Source organism: Lepidochelys olivacea (genome assembly GCF_965140295.1).
Source record: "Lepidochelys olivacea isolate rLepOli2 genome assembly, chromosome: 4".
In the NCBI taxonomy this organism is placed as follows: Eukaryota; Metazoa; Chordata; order Testudines; family Cheloniidae; genus Lepidochelys; species Lepidochelys olivacea.
Genome location: NC_140414.1, coordinates 141,731,075 through 141,748,503, shown reverse-complemented (window position 1 = coordinate 141,748,503; position 17,429 = coordinate 141,731,075). Strand labels below are relative to the sequence as shown.

The 17,429-nt window shown below is 48.4% G+C and overlaps 1 protein-coding gene across 2 annotated transcripts in view; it reads right to left on the bottom strand.

Annotated features, from left to right (window-relative positions):
• Window positions 1-17,429, bottom strand: part of PTPRA (protein tyrosine phosphatase receptor type A) — a 265,339-nt gene that overhangs the window by 23,879 nt on the left and 224,031 nt on the right. For both annotated transcript variants that reach the window (XM_084627114.1, XM_084627115.1), the window contains 8 exons: window positions 12,941-13,031; window positions 11,917-11,993; window positions 9,105-9,141; window positions 6,672-6,769; window positions 5,652-5,771; window positions 3,773-3,939; window positions 2,077-2,212; window positions 523-672 (listed from right to left, as the gene is read on the bottom strand). In XM_084627114.1, the coding sequence (XP_084483240.1) occupies window positions 523-672; window positions 2,077-2,212; window positions 3,773-3,939; window positions 5,652-5,771; window positions 6,672-6,769; window positions 9,105-9,141; window positions 11,917-11,993; window positions 12,941-13,031 (876 nt within the window). The remainder of the gene's footprint in view (window positions 1-522; window positions 673-2,076; window positions 2,213-3,772; window positions 3,940-5,651; window positions 5,772-6,671; window positions 6,770-9,104; window positions 9,142-11,916; window positions 11,994-12,940; window positions 13,032-17,429) is intronic.

Here is a 17,429-nt window from a genome sequence, read left to right as displayed (position 1 = left end):
GGTTGTTGAGCTGGGAACTAGCAGTGGGAAAGCAGGGGGCACAAGGAGCTCATGTCAAGAATCAGAGAGTGTTTTGGCTTGAAAAAGGACTCCTCTTCCAGTCAGGAGTCCCAGGCCACACTTCTCAGCTGACGGCTGCTTTCCCTAATCTTTGGGCTGGCATTCCCCTACGGGACTCCTCCAAACCCTCAAACCAGCTGGCTTCCAGGTGTCACTTACAGAGAAACTGCACTGGTTACTGCAAACACACTCCAGCAAAACGTTCCTGCTGGGGAAAGGGCCTTGGAACTAAGGGCCCCCTTTTATTCGATATTTAAGGAACAAACAGATCATCCAACCTCTTCGTGCCAGTGGAGGGGCTGTTCCCTCTGCAGGCACTGCCTAGTATTTTGTAGAGTCTGGCTGTCACTCTGCCTGGAGAACCTGCTGTCTCAGGATGGGACTGGATGCAACTTTCATGAGTCACTTGTCCTGGTCTCTCTTTGCAAGGGCACTGAGCCAGCATGGTTTTGACAAACCCACCTTGAACTCCTCCTCTAACCCGTTGCTGCTGGTCCCGGGCACTTTGTTGTAGATTTTCTGGAGATGGCTCTCTAGTGAGGTCACTTCTAGCTCTGTGTCTCCATACAGATAGTGCTCCAGAAGTGCTTGGTATATAAACACATATTGCATCTGAAAGGGAAGCGTGAAGTTACAGGGAGAGACAGCAGCTTCCATACCATGCTCTGAACCCATTCAGCTCCCTGTCTTTCAGCTGAGTGCAATCTAGGAGAGCGTGTGTGGGAAGGGTGGAAGCCCAAAGTCCAGGCACCAACATCAGCACAACCACTGAGCAAATTGGACACATTAAAGTCAATGGTAACTTTCCCCCCATCTGGGAGAGGATCAAATCTTATAACATGTTCTCAGTGACCAGCTACAGAGCGCGGCCATGGGCTGGCAGATCAGGAGATGCTCATGGCTGAAGAAAACAGGGTGGGGGAACAAGGGCAGACCTAGGATGCATGGAACAATGAAGAGTGGCTCAGAGAGGAAGCTGCCTGGAGAGGACTGGTGTTCACATGCTTCCCCTGTCCATGGAGAGTGGGAAGGGCCACATGCTCGGTTTAAATGGCTGAGCATGGCTGCTGCTACTGAATGTCCAGAGCTGGACTCCCAAACACTGATGCATCCCAAATCAGCGGCTACTTTTTAGAACACTGGCCTTGTCCTCACTGTGCCTCAGTGTCACTGTTTGTAAAATGGGGATGGTGATACCTGCCTACCACACAGGCTTAGTTAAGGTTTGCGAAGGGCGTGGGAAGCTTTGCATGAAGGGTGCTATAGAACAGCGGTGTGCAAACTGTGGGGCGTGCCCCCTATGGGGGCGCAGAGGGATGTTTGGGAGGCCAAGCAGCGAAGTCGGGCGGTTCATGCTAGCACCCACAAGGGGCATGGAGGAAGCACCTCAGCAGGCCACCCTGCCTGTGGGTCAGTATGCTGCACCTAGTTCTGCTCCCAGCAGCCTCCACCCCGAGAGACGTGCCTTCCCCCAACCTGAAAACCCGAAGGGGGAGGGGCAGGTACTGGCCCTGCCCTAGCAGTGCAGCCTGGCTGCAAGATAGAAGCAGCCTGCTGCTGAGGAAGCCTTGGCTGTGTAGTAATGGGTGTGTGTGTGTGTGTAAGCCTTGGCTGTGTAGTAATGGGTGTGTGTGTGTGTGTGTACACACACGGACAGATTCCATTACTGGTAAGGGGGACATAACTGGAAAAGTGTGTGCACCACTGCTACAGAGGGCAAAGTGTTATCAGCCACGCTCCAGTAATGGGTGGAAGCTGGAAAGTACTGTGGTCTGGAGGAATGAATGGAGGTTCTGGGAGTCAGTAGATCTGTCTCTTACTTCTGTGCATCCTTGGGCAAATCAGCTCACCTGTCTGTGCCTCAGTGCCCTTTCTGTAAAATGGAGGTGAGACTGACCCACCTCACAGGGGTGCTGCAACCGATTAGCTGCTGTCTGCAGTGTCCTGAGTGTGGGAAGTGCTATGTAAGTGCCCAGAGTCACAGAGCCCCTCTCCAGCCCCTTGGAGTGGACTTACATCGGTCTGTACCATCTGGCAGCGCTGAGCCCGGATCCGGCTCACAAAACCGTACACATCCACCTTCCTCTCTGCATGCATCATGTCCAGCATGGCATCAATGACGATAAAAGTGCCTGTGCGTCCTACCCCGGCGCTGTAACACCAGAGGAACAAGCAGTCAGTGCAGCTGGCATTGGAGTATGGCCCGTTCCACTGCCCCATGCCTGCTCAGGGAAGGTTAGCTGCTGCACAAAGCAACAGAAAGAGCCAAGAGGCTACAACAACTCACCCTAGACAGCAGGCAGCTCAATCCATTCCAGACAAGAAAGAAGAAGGGAGCTCGAACTTGTACCCAACTACAACAGGGGCTATTCTAGGGTCCAAAGGCTACAGCTGAGACAGACATTTCTAGACTCCAACAATCCCACCCCCTGGGACTCAGAGTGCATGAGAGCACAGAGCAGGCCACAGTGAACCCCGGAGTCGATTCAGACTGGTAGCGTCTTGAAGTCCTGCCTGTGGATGTTGCCTGGCTGTCCTCTGCCCCCAGCTTCCTTCCAGCCTGCCCTCTCCCCTACAGGGGTAGGCCCATGGCAGCCAGTCACTCTGACAGGCCAGAGCCCAGCTCCATCGCTCCTCTCTCTGGCTCTGTCCATGCTTTGGGTTCCTGTTCTCAGTGCTCAGCTCTCAATGTATCAAGGGAGAGATGAGCCCAAGGGAAGGTCAGACTTGTGGGAACTTTTCATGGAAGAGTATGTAGAGCTGAAGAGGCTCAGGGTGGATCCTCGCACTAGTTCCAACACGTTTGAGTCTTGTCAGGGAGCCTGAGGGAGACGCATGGAGTAGTGAGTGAGTGAGTGAGTGAGTGTGTGTGTGTCCTGCAAGAGGGATTTGCCCAACGTCCTCAGTCACATCATCTCTAGCTCACCCTGTTACACTGGCTGCCACACTCCTCTCTAGAAGTGGCTGCATATCAGTTCCGCTGGGTCTTTATAATTTGTGAAGGGTAAAGGGGCTACAGAAGTGAACAGCATTACAGACAGCATTGTCTCATGGCCAGAGCAGGGGAATGTGAGTCAGGAGAGCTGGGTCCAATTGCTGGTTCTGCCACTCACTTGCCATCATGACCCTGAGCAAGTCAAGGTGCCTGGCTGGCTCCCACCCTCCCTGGCAGTGCTCGAGAACAGGAGGATGTGGAAGCTATATATCAAATATGGTGGATATTACCCCAGGCAAGCTCTGCAGCTTCTTTGTTATTCCAGGTAGAGAGAGAGCTTGGAGCTCCTTGCTTTGCCTGGGATCCACTCCAGTAAGGGTTAAAGCCCGAATCTCAAATGCAGGATGCTGGAATGTTATAGCCTGCTGTGATATTACCCCCGGTGGCTGTGTCCACAGAGCAGCCAAGTGAGCTGTTACTACTACTCCTGCTAGCCACAGGCCATCTTCTTTGGTCACATGGCTCACGCGAGGCCTGTGCTTTTGGAGGTGAAAGGGCAGGGCTCTAGTCCCAGCTCCCCGTGCATGTGATTTATGCATAACTATGGCTGTTGCTTGCACTCATGCAGTGAATCCAGGACCCCCTCTGTCTGCCCCTGGCAACCTTCTGCAGGAGATAGAACAGGTTTCTCTGGATAACCCCCGAGAGCTGTCAGGCAGAGATACATGGAGGAGGGAGGGAGGGCGGGCTCTCTGGGAGATGTGGCCCTGGACTCACCTGCAGTGAACGACTATCGCTCCTGCATACTGGGGGTTACACATCTTCACCTTCTTCAGGAACTTCAGCATCCCAATAGGGGTGAAGGGGACCCCAAAGTCAGGCCAACTGGTGAAGTGGAACTGGGTCACCAGGCGCTGAGGCTTTTTGTTTGTGACATCACCTACCTGTGGGGAGAGCACACGCCTTGGTTACTGTCAGACACTCAGCTTCATTACCTTCCCCCCAGGGACCGAGAGCAGAGAGGAGCTTCCAGTCCAGGGTTCAGGCAACCCTAAAGTTCAGCGGGGTTGGAACTGGTTTTGGGATTCAGGGTTGGTTCTAAAGGCCTGATGGCTGAAAATCAGGTGTTGCACCCTACTAATGCTCCAAACTCCAAGGCTATGAAATCTCAAGGAACTGCTCAGCTTATATCTCAGTGTTTCTAAAATCCTAGGACCAGAGTCTCAGGCGCACTGAAGTCAGTGGAGGTAGGCCAATCTCTTCTAGCTGAGGCGGTCTCTCCTGGTGTTTACTGAGGAAGGGGGCAGAAACTAGATGGGCCCCACAATTCCTCTAAGGCGTTTTGGAGCCTGCAGTTTTCCTGTAGTGCATTCTCAATAAGGTGGTGCCAATGGAGACTTCAAACGCAGAGCACAACATCTGGGGTGGTCAGGAATCCTGCTGACTGCTTGGCTACCACCCCAGGAATTTCACTTTGTGTTTCAAGCTGAATCAAACCAGGTCAAAGGTGCTGTGTTTCACTCCTACACAACCTGAAGGCACAGAGTGACCCAGTATTCTTCAGAGTGGCTCACTTAGCAGGACTTAAGATTCATAATGGGGCACATTTTCACTGTTCCAATTCCACTGTAAATGTTTCACACCGCTCTCCTCTTAACATCTGTCCTAACTGTATAAAGGGTAGAGAGGCGCCAAGCACAGAAAGGATGAGCCTGTGGTCAGTGCACTGGACTGGGACTCAGGAGATCCAAGATCAATTCCCAGCTCTGCCACAGACTGCTTGTGTGACACTGGACAAGTTACTTACTTTCTGTGCCTCAGTGCCCCATAATAGCACTGCCCTGCCCCACTGGGGGATTGTGAGCATAAACTCCATTAATGATCATGAGGTGTTCAGATTCTATAGTAAGTGAGGCCATAAAAATAGAGGGAAAAAATAACTGCAGCTTTGGATTCCATCTCAGCTCCTGAGATGTCTGACATTTTGCTAAGCGCACACAGCTACATGCTCCGTAACAAGAGAGTGAGGGCCCAGGTGCAAAAATACACAAACGAGTGCATGACTGTAGCAGTGTGTACACACTGGGAAACTGCATGCACAAGGAGGATATTTAGGCCCTTACTGCCCTATTCGGGTGCACACCTGCCCCACTTCCACATGCAACTGTGGTAACTGCACATGTAAATACACATGTAAAACTGTGTATGCTAAGTATTAAAGCAACACTGGCCCATCCTCAGATCCTCAGCTGGTGTAAATCCGTATATCTCCAGTGGCTCCAACAGAGTGATGCAGATTTACACCAGCTGAGGAGGTGGCCTTAAATAACTAAGCTGAGTTAAGCGCAAAAAGCTATGGTGAAAACGGAGTGAGGACTCTAGTTATGTCACTCTCAAAACTCAGGGCACAATTAATAACACAGGAAGTGTATAATTTTTACCATGACCATGTCCTTCAAAGAGGCACACAAAGCGTCCCAACCTGCCGATCCCGAGCGAGAACATGTCCCTAGGGGACATTGTGAAAGTTTGGGGCTTTGTAGTGAGTCAGACAATCCTCGCTACAGGCAGGAGCACCTTAATTCTTTCCTGCTTTCTGTGATGGAAAGCAGTGAGGGTAGTGGGGAAGCGAAGGGGAGTAAGTGAACCATGGTACCTGTTGAATGCAGAACTTTCGCACTGTGTAGTCAACCAAGACAGTCACATCCTCCACAGACACCCGGATGTTTCCATAAGTCCAGCAGCCCTGATCTGGCCAGTATTGAGCACATTTGCACTGGAGAGAAATGACACAAAAGCAAGGCAAGGAATTATTTCAGGGAAGTTCTCTGGCCTCTGTTATACAAGAGGTCAGACTAGAGGATCATAGTGGTCCCTTCTGGTCTTGGAATCTATGAAAGCCCAGTGTCTAGAGACCCAAGGATGAGCCTAGTAAAAATACCTGGGAATTGCCATCTTGGATTAGACCAATTCCCCAGGGAGCCCAGCAGTGACACTGTAATAACACAGTGTGGAACTGGGCCCTATGAGTTTACAGCTGAATTGTAACAAAAATAAACACACTGGATCAGATCCTTAGCTGGTGTAAATTGGCTCTAATGAAGTCAATGGAGTTATACTGTTTTACACCAGCTGAAGATCTGGTCCCCTATCCTGTTCCTGTTGAAGACAAGGGAAGTTTGGCCAACAGCTTCAATGGGAGCAGAGAAGGCCCTGACTGTTTGCTTCCTTGTGTGTGGAGTGCATGTTTGTCACATCTGTTAAGGGCAGGGGAGCTATGGGGAAATCTGCAGAATCTCATGTATGAGTTATACTTGCAGACCCCAACACATGGATAACCCAAGCTAATGTGCAACTCTTTGTCCCTCTCTAGTGGCTGGGTCATATATATAAGTGTAAAAGTTTACTACTGTCTGCAGGCTAATGGATGGGGTCTTTTAGTGCAAGCAGTAGAGGCTTATGCTTTTAGATCCAGAAGTCCCACGTTCAATCTCACAGACAGCCCTTCTAGTGGCTTTGTTTCCATGGGCACCTACAAGTGAAGTAACCACTTGCCTAGCTGCCCAGTTTTCATGTGCTTGTCCAGGGTGTGGCAAGCCCAGGAATTCCCCAGGCCTCCATTCACCATCACAGCAGGGTAAATGTGTCCATGTGAGTAGTATTCCCTGACATTCACCTCTTTTCTCTCTTTCAGGTTAGTCACCATGACTATTGTTGCTGTGTTCTGCTCCCAAATCATTCTCCAGAAATCATTCACTGTTTCTTCTTTTGGTCCTAAAAAGACAAAGACCAAACACAGGTATTACGCACTGGAAAGGAACGTCATCCAGCCAGTGCCAGATTTTCTCCTAGTAAAAACCAACAGGGAGAGGCACATACAGAGTTGGTAATGACTGTGCAGCAATGTAATAGGTTTTCCACTTTTCCCCCACTAAGTGGCAGCAAAGGGCATTCAAATTCCTCTAATATATTGCTGTATTTTTAAAAGGGATTGGATATATTTTATGACCAGTAATTACATTTGTAGCAATGCAAGCTAAGATAAATGTGAGGGGGAAACTGAGGCACAGATCAATGAAATGACTTGCCCAAGGTCACAAAGGGTATCTGTGGCAGAGCCAGAAACAAAACCTAGGAATCCTGATCACCAGTCCTGTGCTTTAACTGCAAGATCTTCCCTAAATTTGATCCTCATTAGTAGAGTCCTGCGCCAATACAAAATTTATATCTGCATCCGATCTGCGATCTGCAAAAATGGTCCACGGATGCGGATATCTGCGGCTATAAAGCGGATATGTGCAGATTTGCAGGGCTCTCTCATAAGAGTCATTACTGACTGCCCACCAGACAAGCTGCTGAACTGTACCTAAACATCATGACCCAAACTCCAGGCTATGGCTGGGCAACACACAGCACAGGCTTTGCCATCTCTTATGCTGGGCTGGCTGAATGGCAGGCCCATCCTCTAACATTACTTAGCTGTAAGACTGCTCCAAGTTACAACAGTTGCCACCGGCCCATGGGGTTGTTACAGCAAGTGGTGATCAGCAGCTTGTAAGGAAGCCTCCTATGCCAGTAGCAGGGATAAAGGGCGATGGGTAGGGTAGGAGCTGCGACACACTCTACACCACCAGAGCTGCCTCCTTTACTGGTATGATCCTCCCATGGCTTTAGGGCCACAGTCTGCTGGGCACGCAGCAAAGTGGTTAGTACCACATACAATGCTGCAAATCCACCAGTGCCAAGGAGGTACAGATGGTGCACAACCCCGCTCTAGAGTGGCTTGTGGGGGTGGGAGACCAGCAGGGTTTGGCAAGATTTGAGAAACTAGCCCACCTGTTAGTCTCCAGCACTCCTCCCCCTGTCATGAAGGAAAAGTCTCGCCATAGTGAATGTTGCAACTAAGTTTTTCTCTGTTGATACACTATTGTCTACTGATGTACAAAAGGAGTGGAGATTAGACCAAATAAGCCTGAAACTGTCTTCACATCAGAGGATTCCTGTGTTTTTATTATGAGATTTAACTGAGATTCCAACAGTTTACACCAGAAAGGGTTACAGGCCTATATGAATCACAACAGCCAGGCAGTTACACTAGCAGGGACATGGGATTGTAAGTACTGTGACAGGGTCAGGCCAGATGGCTACAGGAGAGTGATAGAAGGCAGCTATATTAGCCCCAGGTTAAGTAGGTCTCTTTTCCCTGGGTAAAGTGACAGGGAAGGTTCTAGAACAATCAGAAACTTTCTGGAAACAATTAAGGCAGACAGGCTGATTAGAACACCTGCAGCCAATCAAGAAGCTGCTAGAATCAATTAAGGCAGACTAATCAGGGTACCTGGGTTTAAAAAGGAGCTCACTTCAGTTTGTGATGTGCATGCAAGGAGCTGGGAGCGAGAAGGCGTACTAGTGGAAGACTGAGAAGTACAAGCATTATCAGTCACCAGGAGGGAGGTCCTGTGGTGAGAATAAAGAAGGTGTTGGGAGGAGGCCATGGGGAAGTAGCCCAGGGAGTTGTAGCTGTCACACAGTTGTTACAGGAGCCACTGTAGACAGCTGCAATCCACAGGGCCCTGGGCTGGAACCCGGAATAGAGGGCAGGCCCGGGTTCCCCCCATTCCTCCATCCCCCACAACTCCCTACTTGATACCGGAGGAGCTGAGCTGTGGGTTCACGAAAACGGCCAAATTGAGGGCTGCCATGAATCTCCAAGGCGAGCAAATCTGCCAATAAGTGCAAGACCCACAAAGGTGGAGGAGGAACTTTGTCACAGTACCCATGATCCTCATACTTCAGGGCACAAGGTGACCACCAGCTGAGGTCAAAAAGGGACTTTCTTGACTTCCTCCCTAAGATCCAGTACTGCAGAGATAGGTTCCTGGAGTTCAATACCTTCCTTTGACACATCCAGCACTGAACTTGTACATGGGCTTACAATCTGTCCATACTATGGCATTTCCTACATTTCCATCTCAGACTCCCTGGATTTTGACCAAGATGATGGATCCAGGGCTGTTGAGCCACAGGTAAAATTTCACAATTTCATAGATCAGGGAAGAATTACCCCATCAGCTTGATGCTGTCTTGACACAGTAACTAGAGATTTTACCTTGTGCAGCAATAAACTTGTTTTTTTCTTGGTACCCCTGCAGAGACACAAAACGAGAAAGGAACATCACAATGAAAGAACAGCCCTCCTCCAAGACAAAGTTGGGTGCATCTCAGCCTCCCTCTAGCACTGTGCCCTGTGTTCACATCAGCAAACATACAAGGACGCCCTTCACTGTGCATTTTGAGAGCACACAGCATCGCGCTCTCAACTCTGCTGACCCTTGTATTAGTGCTGCAGAGTGACCTGTTTATCCTAGCTCTCAGAGTTGAAGAAAATCTTTCCCCATTAGCAGCAATCACAATGCAGTTTCAGTTGCATACGGTGCTCTTCATTTTCTTCTCATCCAGCTGTAAGCTGTTAAAAAGCAGTTAATGTGTTGCACCCCAGAGATGGCTACAGTCCCATGGTGGGTGAAGTGATCCATATTTATAATGCAAAAACTTTCATCTTGAAGGATCCTATAGCATTTTACAAACTCTCTCTCCCCTAACCTAATCTCTCCTAAAATTGCAAACTAAACTGGGAATCCTTTGGGATGACAAGTGGTATTACAAACATTATATATTATTCCACCAGTAGATGGTGCTAGGCTTTATACGTGGAATGGGTCAGCAGCTGGAAGTGCTCTGTTATAGCAGCCTGTTGCTGGGTGTGCTTCTAGCAGAAAGTGCAGAGAAAGGCTTTTGGAATCCCTGACCCCATGCATAAGCAGACGTGCTAAGAATGCAATACAGCAGGGTGTACGGGAGACCAAGAATCATGACATGTTACCAAGTGGTTAATAAACTGAGCTGACATTCACTTACTCCATTGCTGACCTGCCCACTCTTCCAACAACCAGTCCAATTCCCAAACCCATCAGCATGGGCCCAGCAGGCTCTGATTGGAGAAATGGTGCCCGAGCCAGGCAAGGACCATGACCAGAGGATCCCCTCCCTGAAGGAAGCACAGTCTGGCCTTGTATGATCCGGGAAGTCATTGAATTTGCCCATCAAATGGCCTGAAATAAGTAATTTCCCCCAAATCACAGGCATAGTGATATGTGATAACCTCAGAGCTGAGCTCAGATACCACAGTCTGAGCACCACTCAGCGCCCATACAAGTCAGCAGATACCCTACAGGCTCCTGGCTAGAGTGTTTAAAGGGTTCTTTGCTTTTCTTGTTGATGCCAATTTGTATTTTGGAGAGAATAAAATGGATTTCATGTTTTGAAAACCATTCCTGCATCGCCTTGCTTTTCTTTTGGTGCATTAATACTCCATTTAAAATATGTGGAGTACATATTGCTCCTCTTAGTAGCTATTATTGCTACTATTAATTATCTGCATTACGTTAGCACCAATAGGTCCCAAATGATTTGGGGCTCTGTTGGGCTAGGTGCTGTACATTTACATTGTAAAACAGTCGCTTCCCTGAAAAATCTACCATCTAGACACACAAACAGTGGGAGAAAATAAAGTATTGTTATTTCCATTATACAGATGGGAAACTGAGGCACATATTAAATGACTTGCTCAAGGTCACATAGGAAGTCAGTGGCAGAGAGAGCAATTGAACCCAAATCTCCTGAGTCCCAGGCCAGTGTCCTACCCACAAGATCATCCCTCTTCTCTCTAGTAACACTCATTTGTGCAATGATTATGCTTTATTGTTTATTTAAAGGGAAACTGAGCTCTGGGAGTAACTCGATAGACAGGACTCTGGATTAACTGCTCACTCAATGACCTGTCACAGAAAGGGAAGCATTTCATGCATCAAAACATATATGTTAAGGAAATGGGGCTGCAAACTCAACCTGACATCTGAAAATCAAGCTATGTTTTTTCTACCCACATCACCATGTTTCACTAGCAAAAGCCATGATCTCCTTATCCCATCTGAGTCAACAGCAAAACTTCCATTGACTCTGATGGGAGCAGAGCAGGCCCAAAGGTGCTGTAAGCAGAATTTAGCTGGCCAGCTGGTTGGTTTTTCATGCACTTTGTTCCCGATCCGGCAAGCCCTTTGGCTGCATGGCTTCCCCTGGCTACAAAGGGAGGTCTGAACATGGAGGGATTGCACGACTGGGTCCTCAGTAATTTATAGATTTTAAATGCCAGATGGGACCATGAGATCATCTAGTCTGACTTCCTGAATAACACAGGCCAGAGAACTTCACTCATTTACCTCTGCACTGAGCCCAGTAATTGGTTGCTTGACTAAATCGTGTCTTTCAGAAAGGCATACAGTCTTGATTTGAAGACATCAAAAGATGGAGAATCCACCACTTCCCCGGGGAGTTTGTTCCAATGGTTGATCACCTTCACTTAAAATTTGTCTTTCAACCAGGGATGACCACAAAGTCCTTTCCAAACATTAAAGCTAAGCTCCACAACATCGCAGTGAGTTAGGTGTTATCGATGGGGAAACAAAGGCACAGAGAGACATGACCAAGGTCACACAGCAGATTAGCAGCAGAGCAAGGAACAGCGGTGTTGGCTCTCAGCCCCTTGCTCTAAGACCACATTCCCTTTGTGGATGTATGAGGCAGAACAGAACACAGCTCCCTCTCCCATAGCTGTATGGACGCTACAGCACTGACAACACCATCACAACGCTTGGCCAGTGAACTAAGCAGACATGAGTCAGAGAGGAAGAGAGAGAGAGGCAGTACCAAGGGGCCATTTCTTAGCAGTCCCTTTCCCGACTATAACCACACTCCACGTAAGGCACATGCCTGATGGCTAGCCTCACTCCAAGTGAAACAGGCCATCACAGGACCAGGTACCCCTCAAACCAATCAGTAACAAAGTCCATGCCAGAACTTACATTAATGAAGGAGGCGTTAATGTAATCAGAATCCGGGACACCTTCAATGGGAGTCAGATGAACCCTGGAATGATCATCTAGAGAAAAATCAAAACTATGCATTAAAAACTAAATAGATGTTAATGAACTTCTATATCCAGGGGAAGCTGATTATCTAATTGGTGCTTCAGGTAGAGGAAGCCTTTGGCTGGATAGGTTCCCAAGGTTTCACTTCACTGCATTTGTTGAAAGCTTTATGCACTGAAATCATCATGTACTTAAGCCTAGAGATGTGATAAATTCTGCAGAGCATATAAATTCAAGAGGGTTCCATGCCCAGTGCTCATCCAACCCTGAACCATGCAAATACATTGTCTCTCTTCAGTTACATTCAGGCAATTGAGAGTTCTTGGCCTCCTGTCCAGTTTAATTTTGTATCTTCCTCAGCCTCCCACCATGACCTGTGCTCTAGCTATTGCCTATGGTGTACACCTGCATCCTTCCAGACTATAAATTGAGCAGTTTAGCATGTGTTAAAAGGCAGTTGGCCTGGTCTACACTAGACTTTTCAAATGTGTTAGCTAGCGTGTGTTAGCTAAGAAGTGCAAACACCACACTTTAAATCCTAGTCTAGACAAGCTCTAGGAGAGAGAGGGGAGTTCACTCTCCAAGACCCATTCTATCTGTCACTAGGGGCTTTACAACAGCATGGACACCTGTCCAATAGAAACTGGCCTGAGTCTTTCCGGCTTGGGCTACAGCTGCAGGGAGCTCTTTCTACTATGTGTTAACTGGACCTAGATCGGATGAAGCAGCCTGCACAGTGGTGGGAACCAACCTCACCTCTCCTGTTGCTTTAACTCAACACCTTGTATGTGGTTTCCTGTTAGTTAGCAATCGCTGCTCAGCAGGCCCGTTACGCGCCCCACTTCCGTCCACCACAGCCATACAGAATGGAGAAAAAGGTCAACAGCAGCAGTGTCAGCTGCATTTGGCTACCACCCACACAAGCCTCAATGAAGCCGCACTGGGAGCAAATACATACAGGGCAAAATGTTCACATATCTGTTCTTCTCTTTGTTTTCCTCCTTGGAGGCAGCTTCGCATGTGGCCTGGATGGGGCATGCTGGGAGAGCCTGTAAGGGCAGGAGAAATGAGATTTCCTGTTATACTTCCACTGTACGCAGGGTTGGGGAAGAGCATGTCATTGTAGTAAACACAAACCAATCAGCAATTCTATACAGTGATGAACCCTGCTGTATCTTGAGGGTCTTTCATCCAAGATCTCAAAGGTGGTAAGTCAGTAGCCTCTCATTTGGGGGAAAATGAGGCATAGAGGTTACATGATTCACCTAAGATGACACAATGGAAAAGACACAAATGACAACTGGAAGAGCTAGGAATAGGACCCAGGAGTCCTGGCTCCCAGACCCCTGCTCTAACTTCTAGGCAAACTCTGCTCCCTCCCTCCCTCCTCTCCAAGTCAATGTGAAATGCTCAAGGCTCACCTTCCTGTGCCCTTCAGAGAAGCAGGCTAGATCAGGAGAAGAGTGGGAGGGGGTACATAGAGCAAAGGGGCAGCACATGCTCCTGTAACAGCAAAGGGATCATGGGAAACAGCCAGGGCTCAGCTTAGTGCAACTCTGCTCTGTTGAGCTCTTACATAGGTACAGTGGGAGGCCCTTAGAAAGGATGGCAAGTGGAAGCCCCCTTACACTTCAGGCTCACAATCCTCCACCATCTCCCCATCCCTTCTCCCAAAGCTAGAGGCACAAATGAGCTATTAGGGTTTCATAGTTCCAATAATGCTGAGTCCCTTTTGTGAAGTGCTTTAGGATCTGTAGATACTCGCTGTCCTGCCATGCTGCAGTAGCAAGAATGTGCCTGCTAGCACCATTCACAGAAGCAATTCATTTCTGAACACAAACATCTCAAGATGGAAAATGGTTAATGAAAAATGAGCCTGTCTAGATGGAGGGGAAGGTGATGGAATAGAGGCTCAGATAACTGTTTACACAAGCTCAGGCCTCCTTGCAGGGAGAAAATCTTCACTTAACACAGGGGTGGCCAACCTTAGCCTCAGAAGGAGCTAGAATTTACCAATGTACATTGCCAAAGAGCCACAGTAATATGTCAGCAGCCCCCCATCCGCCCCCCCTCCCTGCTCCTGGCGCCTCCCACCCACCAGCAGCCCTGCTGCAGCACCTCCCCCTCCCTCTCAGCACCTCCCAATCGACTGTTTTGTGGTGTGCAGGAGGCTCTGGTGGGGAGGAGCGAGGGCACGGCAGGCTCAGGGGAGGGGACGGGAAGGGGTGGAGTGGGGGCAGGGCCTGTGGCAGAACCAGGAGTTGAGCAGTGAGCACCCCCCGGCACATTGGAAAGTTGGCGCCCGTAGCTCCAGCCCCGGAGTCGGTGCCTAGATAAGGAGCCGCATATTAACGTCTGAAGAGCCACATGTGGCTCCGGAGCCACAGACTGGCCACCCCGACCTAACATGAAATAAGGTGCTATATTATCCAGAAACACAAGGTGGCAGCAAATCCTCCTCCAACACAAACCAGACCATCCCATCAGCACATCCGAGACAGGGTAGGTGCAGCTCGGCTCTTTTCCCATTACCTCAGGTTGACAGATCCCAAATGCCACCAGTGATACATCAGACTGAATTAGGGTTTGGAGCTGGCTGGTCACCCCATATCCCATTAGTCACCCCCACCCCATATCAGCCAGGTGGAACATTCTATGGTGCCATGAGCCAATACTGGGCACAGGGGCTATGGACTTTTCTTCTTTAAAAAATAGTCAAGTGAATTGAATATTGATTCAAAGATAGCAGCCTGACAGCCCTGGAAAGTAACATCATCTCTCCATAGAGCACAAACAGCAACTGAGCAAGCTTCCCCCACGCTGCCCTGCCAATTCACTCCAACCCTGACCTGGATAGACCCCTTCCCAGGTGTCACAGGGGATTCATTCTCCACAGCCCATGCAGTCCTGGGCCTCTCTGGCAAGATGGCCAGTTGGAGCTAAATGTGCTACTGCTGTGATGCAGACCAGCTGAGACCTACCGAGTTGTTCCATGCAAGTCACCAAATAGGCAGCAGAGAGTGACAACTTTCAATCACAGTAGATCAGATATGATCACAATGTGATTTCGTCCACAACTGGGGGAAGTAGCAGGTATCTAAGGTTGAGGGGAGGAAGAGTTGGGTTTCTCAGCATTGGTGATCTTATGTGGCCCACTAGCTCAGTGTCTTCCTCTACTGGCTGTCCACACAAGAGGATAAGAACCCACTGCTGCTACCAACTAAAGAGTTATTCCTTTAGCTCAAGAGATAGAGGCTTGTGCTTTAGGGATAGAAGTCCAGGATGCAATTCACATTTCATCAGAAATGATCCCAAAGAAGTTTACTGACTACACTAATACCCAATTACTGAAATGCAGCCACTTCTGTGGTGCAAGGCAGCAACCAACTGGCCCAACAGCAGCTGGGAGAGGGGAAATTTTTGGCTAGGGCACAAGGCATTTTGGTGGGTTTGTCTAACAGTAAGGTATTGTAATTCTACAGGCCTGTGTATCCTGGGGAAAACTGGACCGAAATTCTGCAACTCAGTGTTGAAAATCTTGTAGCAGTTCTCGAAGATTTTCTTTATTAATCATGACAATGGAGAATCCATGCAATACAGCAGCTCCTAAGCAATTTATTTTTATACTTAATTCAGTTATTTTCCTTTGCCCCCTACATTATTAATTTTCAGCATGCCACAGATTTTTCTATTGGCAAGGTTTAACTGCATCAGTGGTGTTGTCACGGAAAGCTATAGGTTTTGCCACTGCACATGGGACAGCTAAGTGCAGGCACTTTGGGAGGCATGGGAGACAATTTGGGATTGTGAGAAGCCCAATACCTGGATATGTCAGCAGAAATGACTGGTGACGAAAGTGGCAGCAGTGCTGATCTTTCAATTGTCACCATTAGGTTTCTGAGTTAACACTACATTGAAATAATTAGGATAGTTTCTCTCTCACTTACAGCTCCTGTTTTTGGCAGTCTGTAGACTCTGGAGGGCAACACTGCACTGTTTTAACATCCATGTCATGTTTTTAAAGTTCTCTTTGCAGCCATAAGGACTAGAAAAACTAAGCTTAGATTTTAGAGCCCAGTTCCACAGTGATGGAACCACAGCATACACAGGGTCTTGTCTATAGCACCTTCTGTTTGAGATTAAGAACATAAGACTGACCACACTAGCCCAGTGTGGTCCATCTAGCCCAGTGTCCTGTCTTCCGACAGTGGCCAGTGCCAGATGCTTCAGAGGGAATGAACAAAGCAGGACAATTATCGAGCGATCCATCTACTGTCGCCCAGTCCCAGTTTCTGGCAGTCAGTCTCTAAATATTTTCTAAACAATAGTGAATTAAGTCTCATCCACTTCTGTGGGGTACAGTGGGTGTTCTTATCTCTGCTTTACAGGTGGATACACAGAAACACAGAAGGCTGAAGGGACTTGTCCAAGGTCACTCAGAGTTAGGGGGCAGAGTTGGGAATAGACTCCACATCTGCTCACTCTCAGTCCCACGGTCTAATCACTAGACATGGCTTGCTTTCCGTTAGTTCTTTACAGGCCCAGATAATATGGAATCCCACTTGTGATGCTCCAGGGCCAGCTCTTCTGAAGCTGGACTCCTATTACTGGAAACAGAGACCTATTCATTATCTTGTCTTATCAGCACAATTACACTTCTTCATTCATGTAATCATCCCATCATGGCTAACACTGAACAGTGCTGCAAATGGTACAGAGAAGGAGGAACCCCCAATGGAAATACAATTATTGTCAAGTCCTGGGTTTAAATAAATAATGCAGGGACTTATTTTAACAAAGGAAACAGGAAGATGCAGGGGAAGAGGGAGTGAAGGAATCTGGAAGGGGCTCAAGCAGCAGGTCAAGTTGGGGAAAGCTGGCAGCCCTGTTGATCCAGAGCAGCTGGGCGGGTGAACGACAGCCACATAAACAGGGTACTCTTTCAAGGGAGGGACACCCTCTTCACTATTTCTGACCCATGTTGCCCAGCCAGAAATGTATCAACCTACTTGTTCCTTAAAAAACTGGTTGGTGTGTCTGTGCACCACTGCCGCCCGCTGGATAAGATCAGACTGCCCCACTGTAGGTCATAGGCCCTATACCTCCAACAGCTACCCTTTCAGCTCAAACAGTTGGGGCCTGTGCTAAGGAGACAGGAGGATGAGAATTCTATCCTTGTAACTGTGAAGTTCTGGGTGGCCTTGGCATGCAGCATAGCAACAACTGTGAAGTTCCTAACGGGCAATAGATTGGTTACAATATTGTAACCACATCTAACATTGCTTGCTTTGCAGAGCTACAGAGAAACTGTCTTGATTAGCTTAAGAGGTGAATGGCAGTCTGGACTGGTTTGGCTCAATCTGCTACAGTAAGTACTTCTACCAGGTAAACAAAACACCCCTTTCATTGTTCAAGCCAGTGCAATCCCCTGGCATGACTGAACAGCG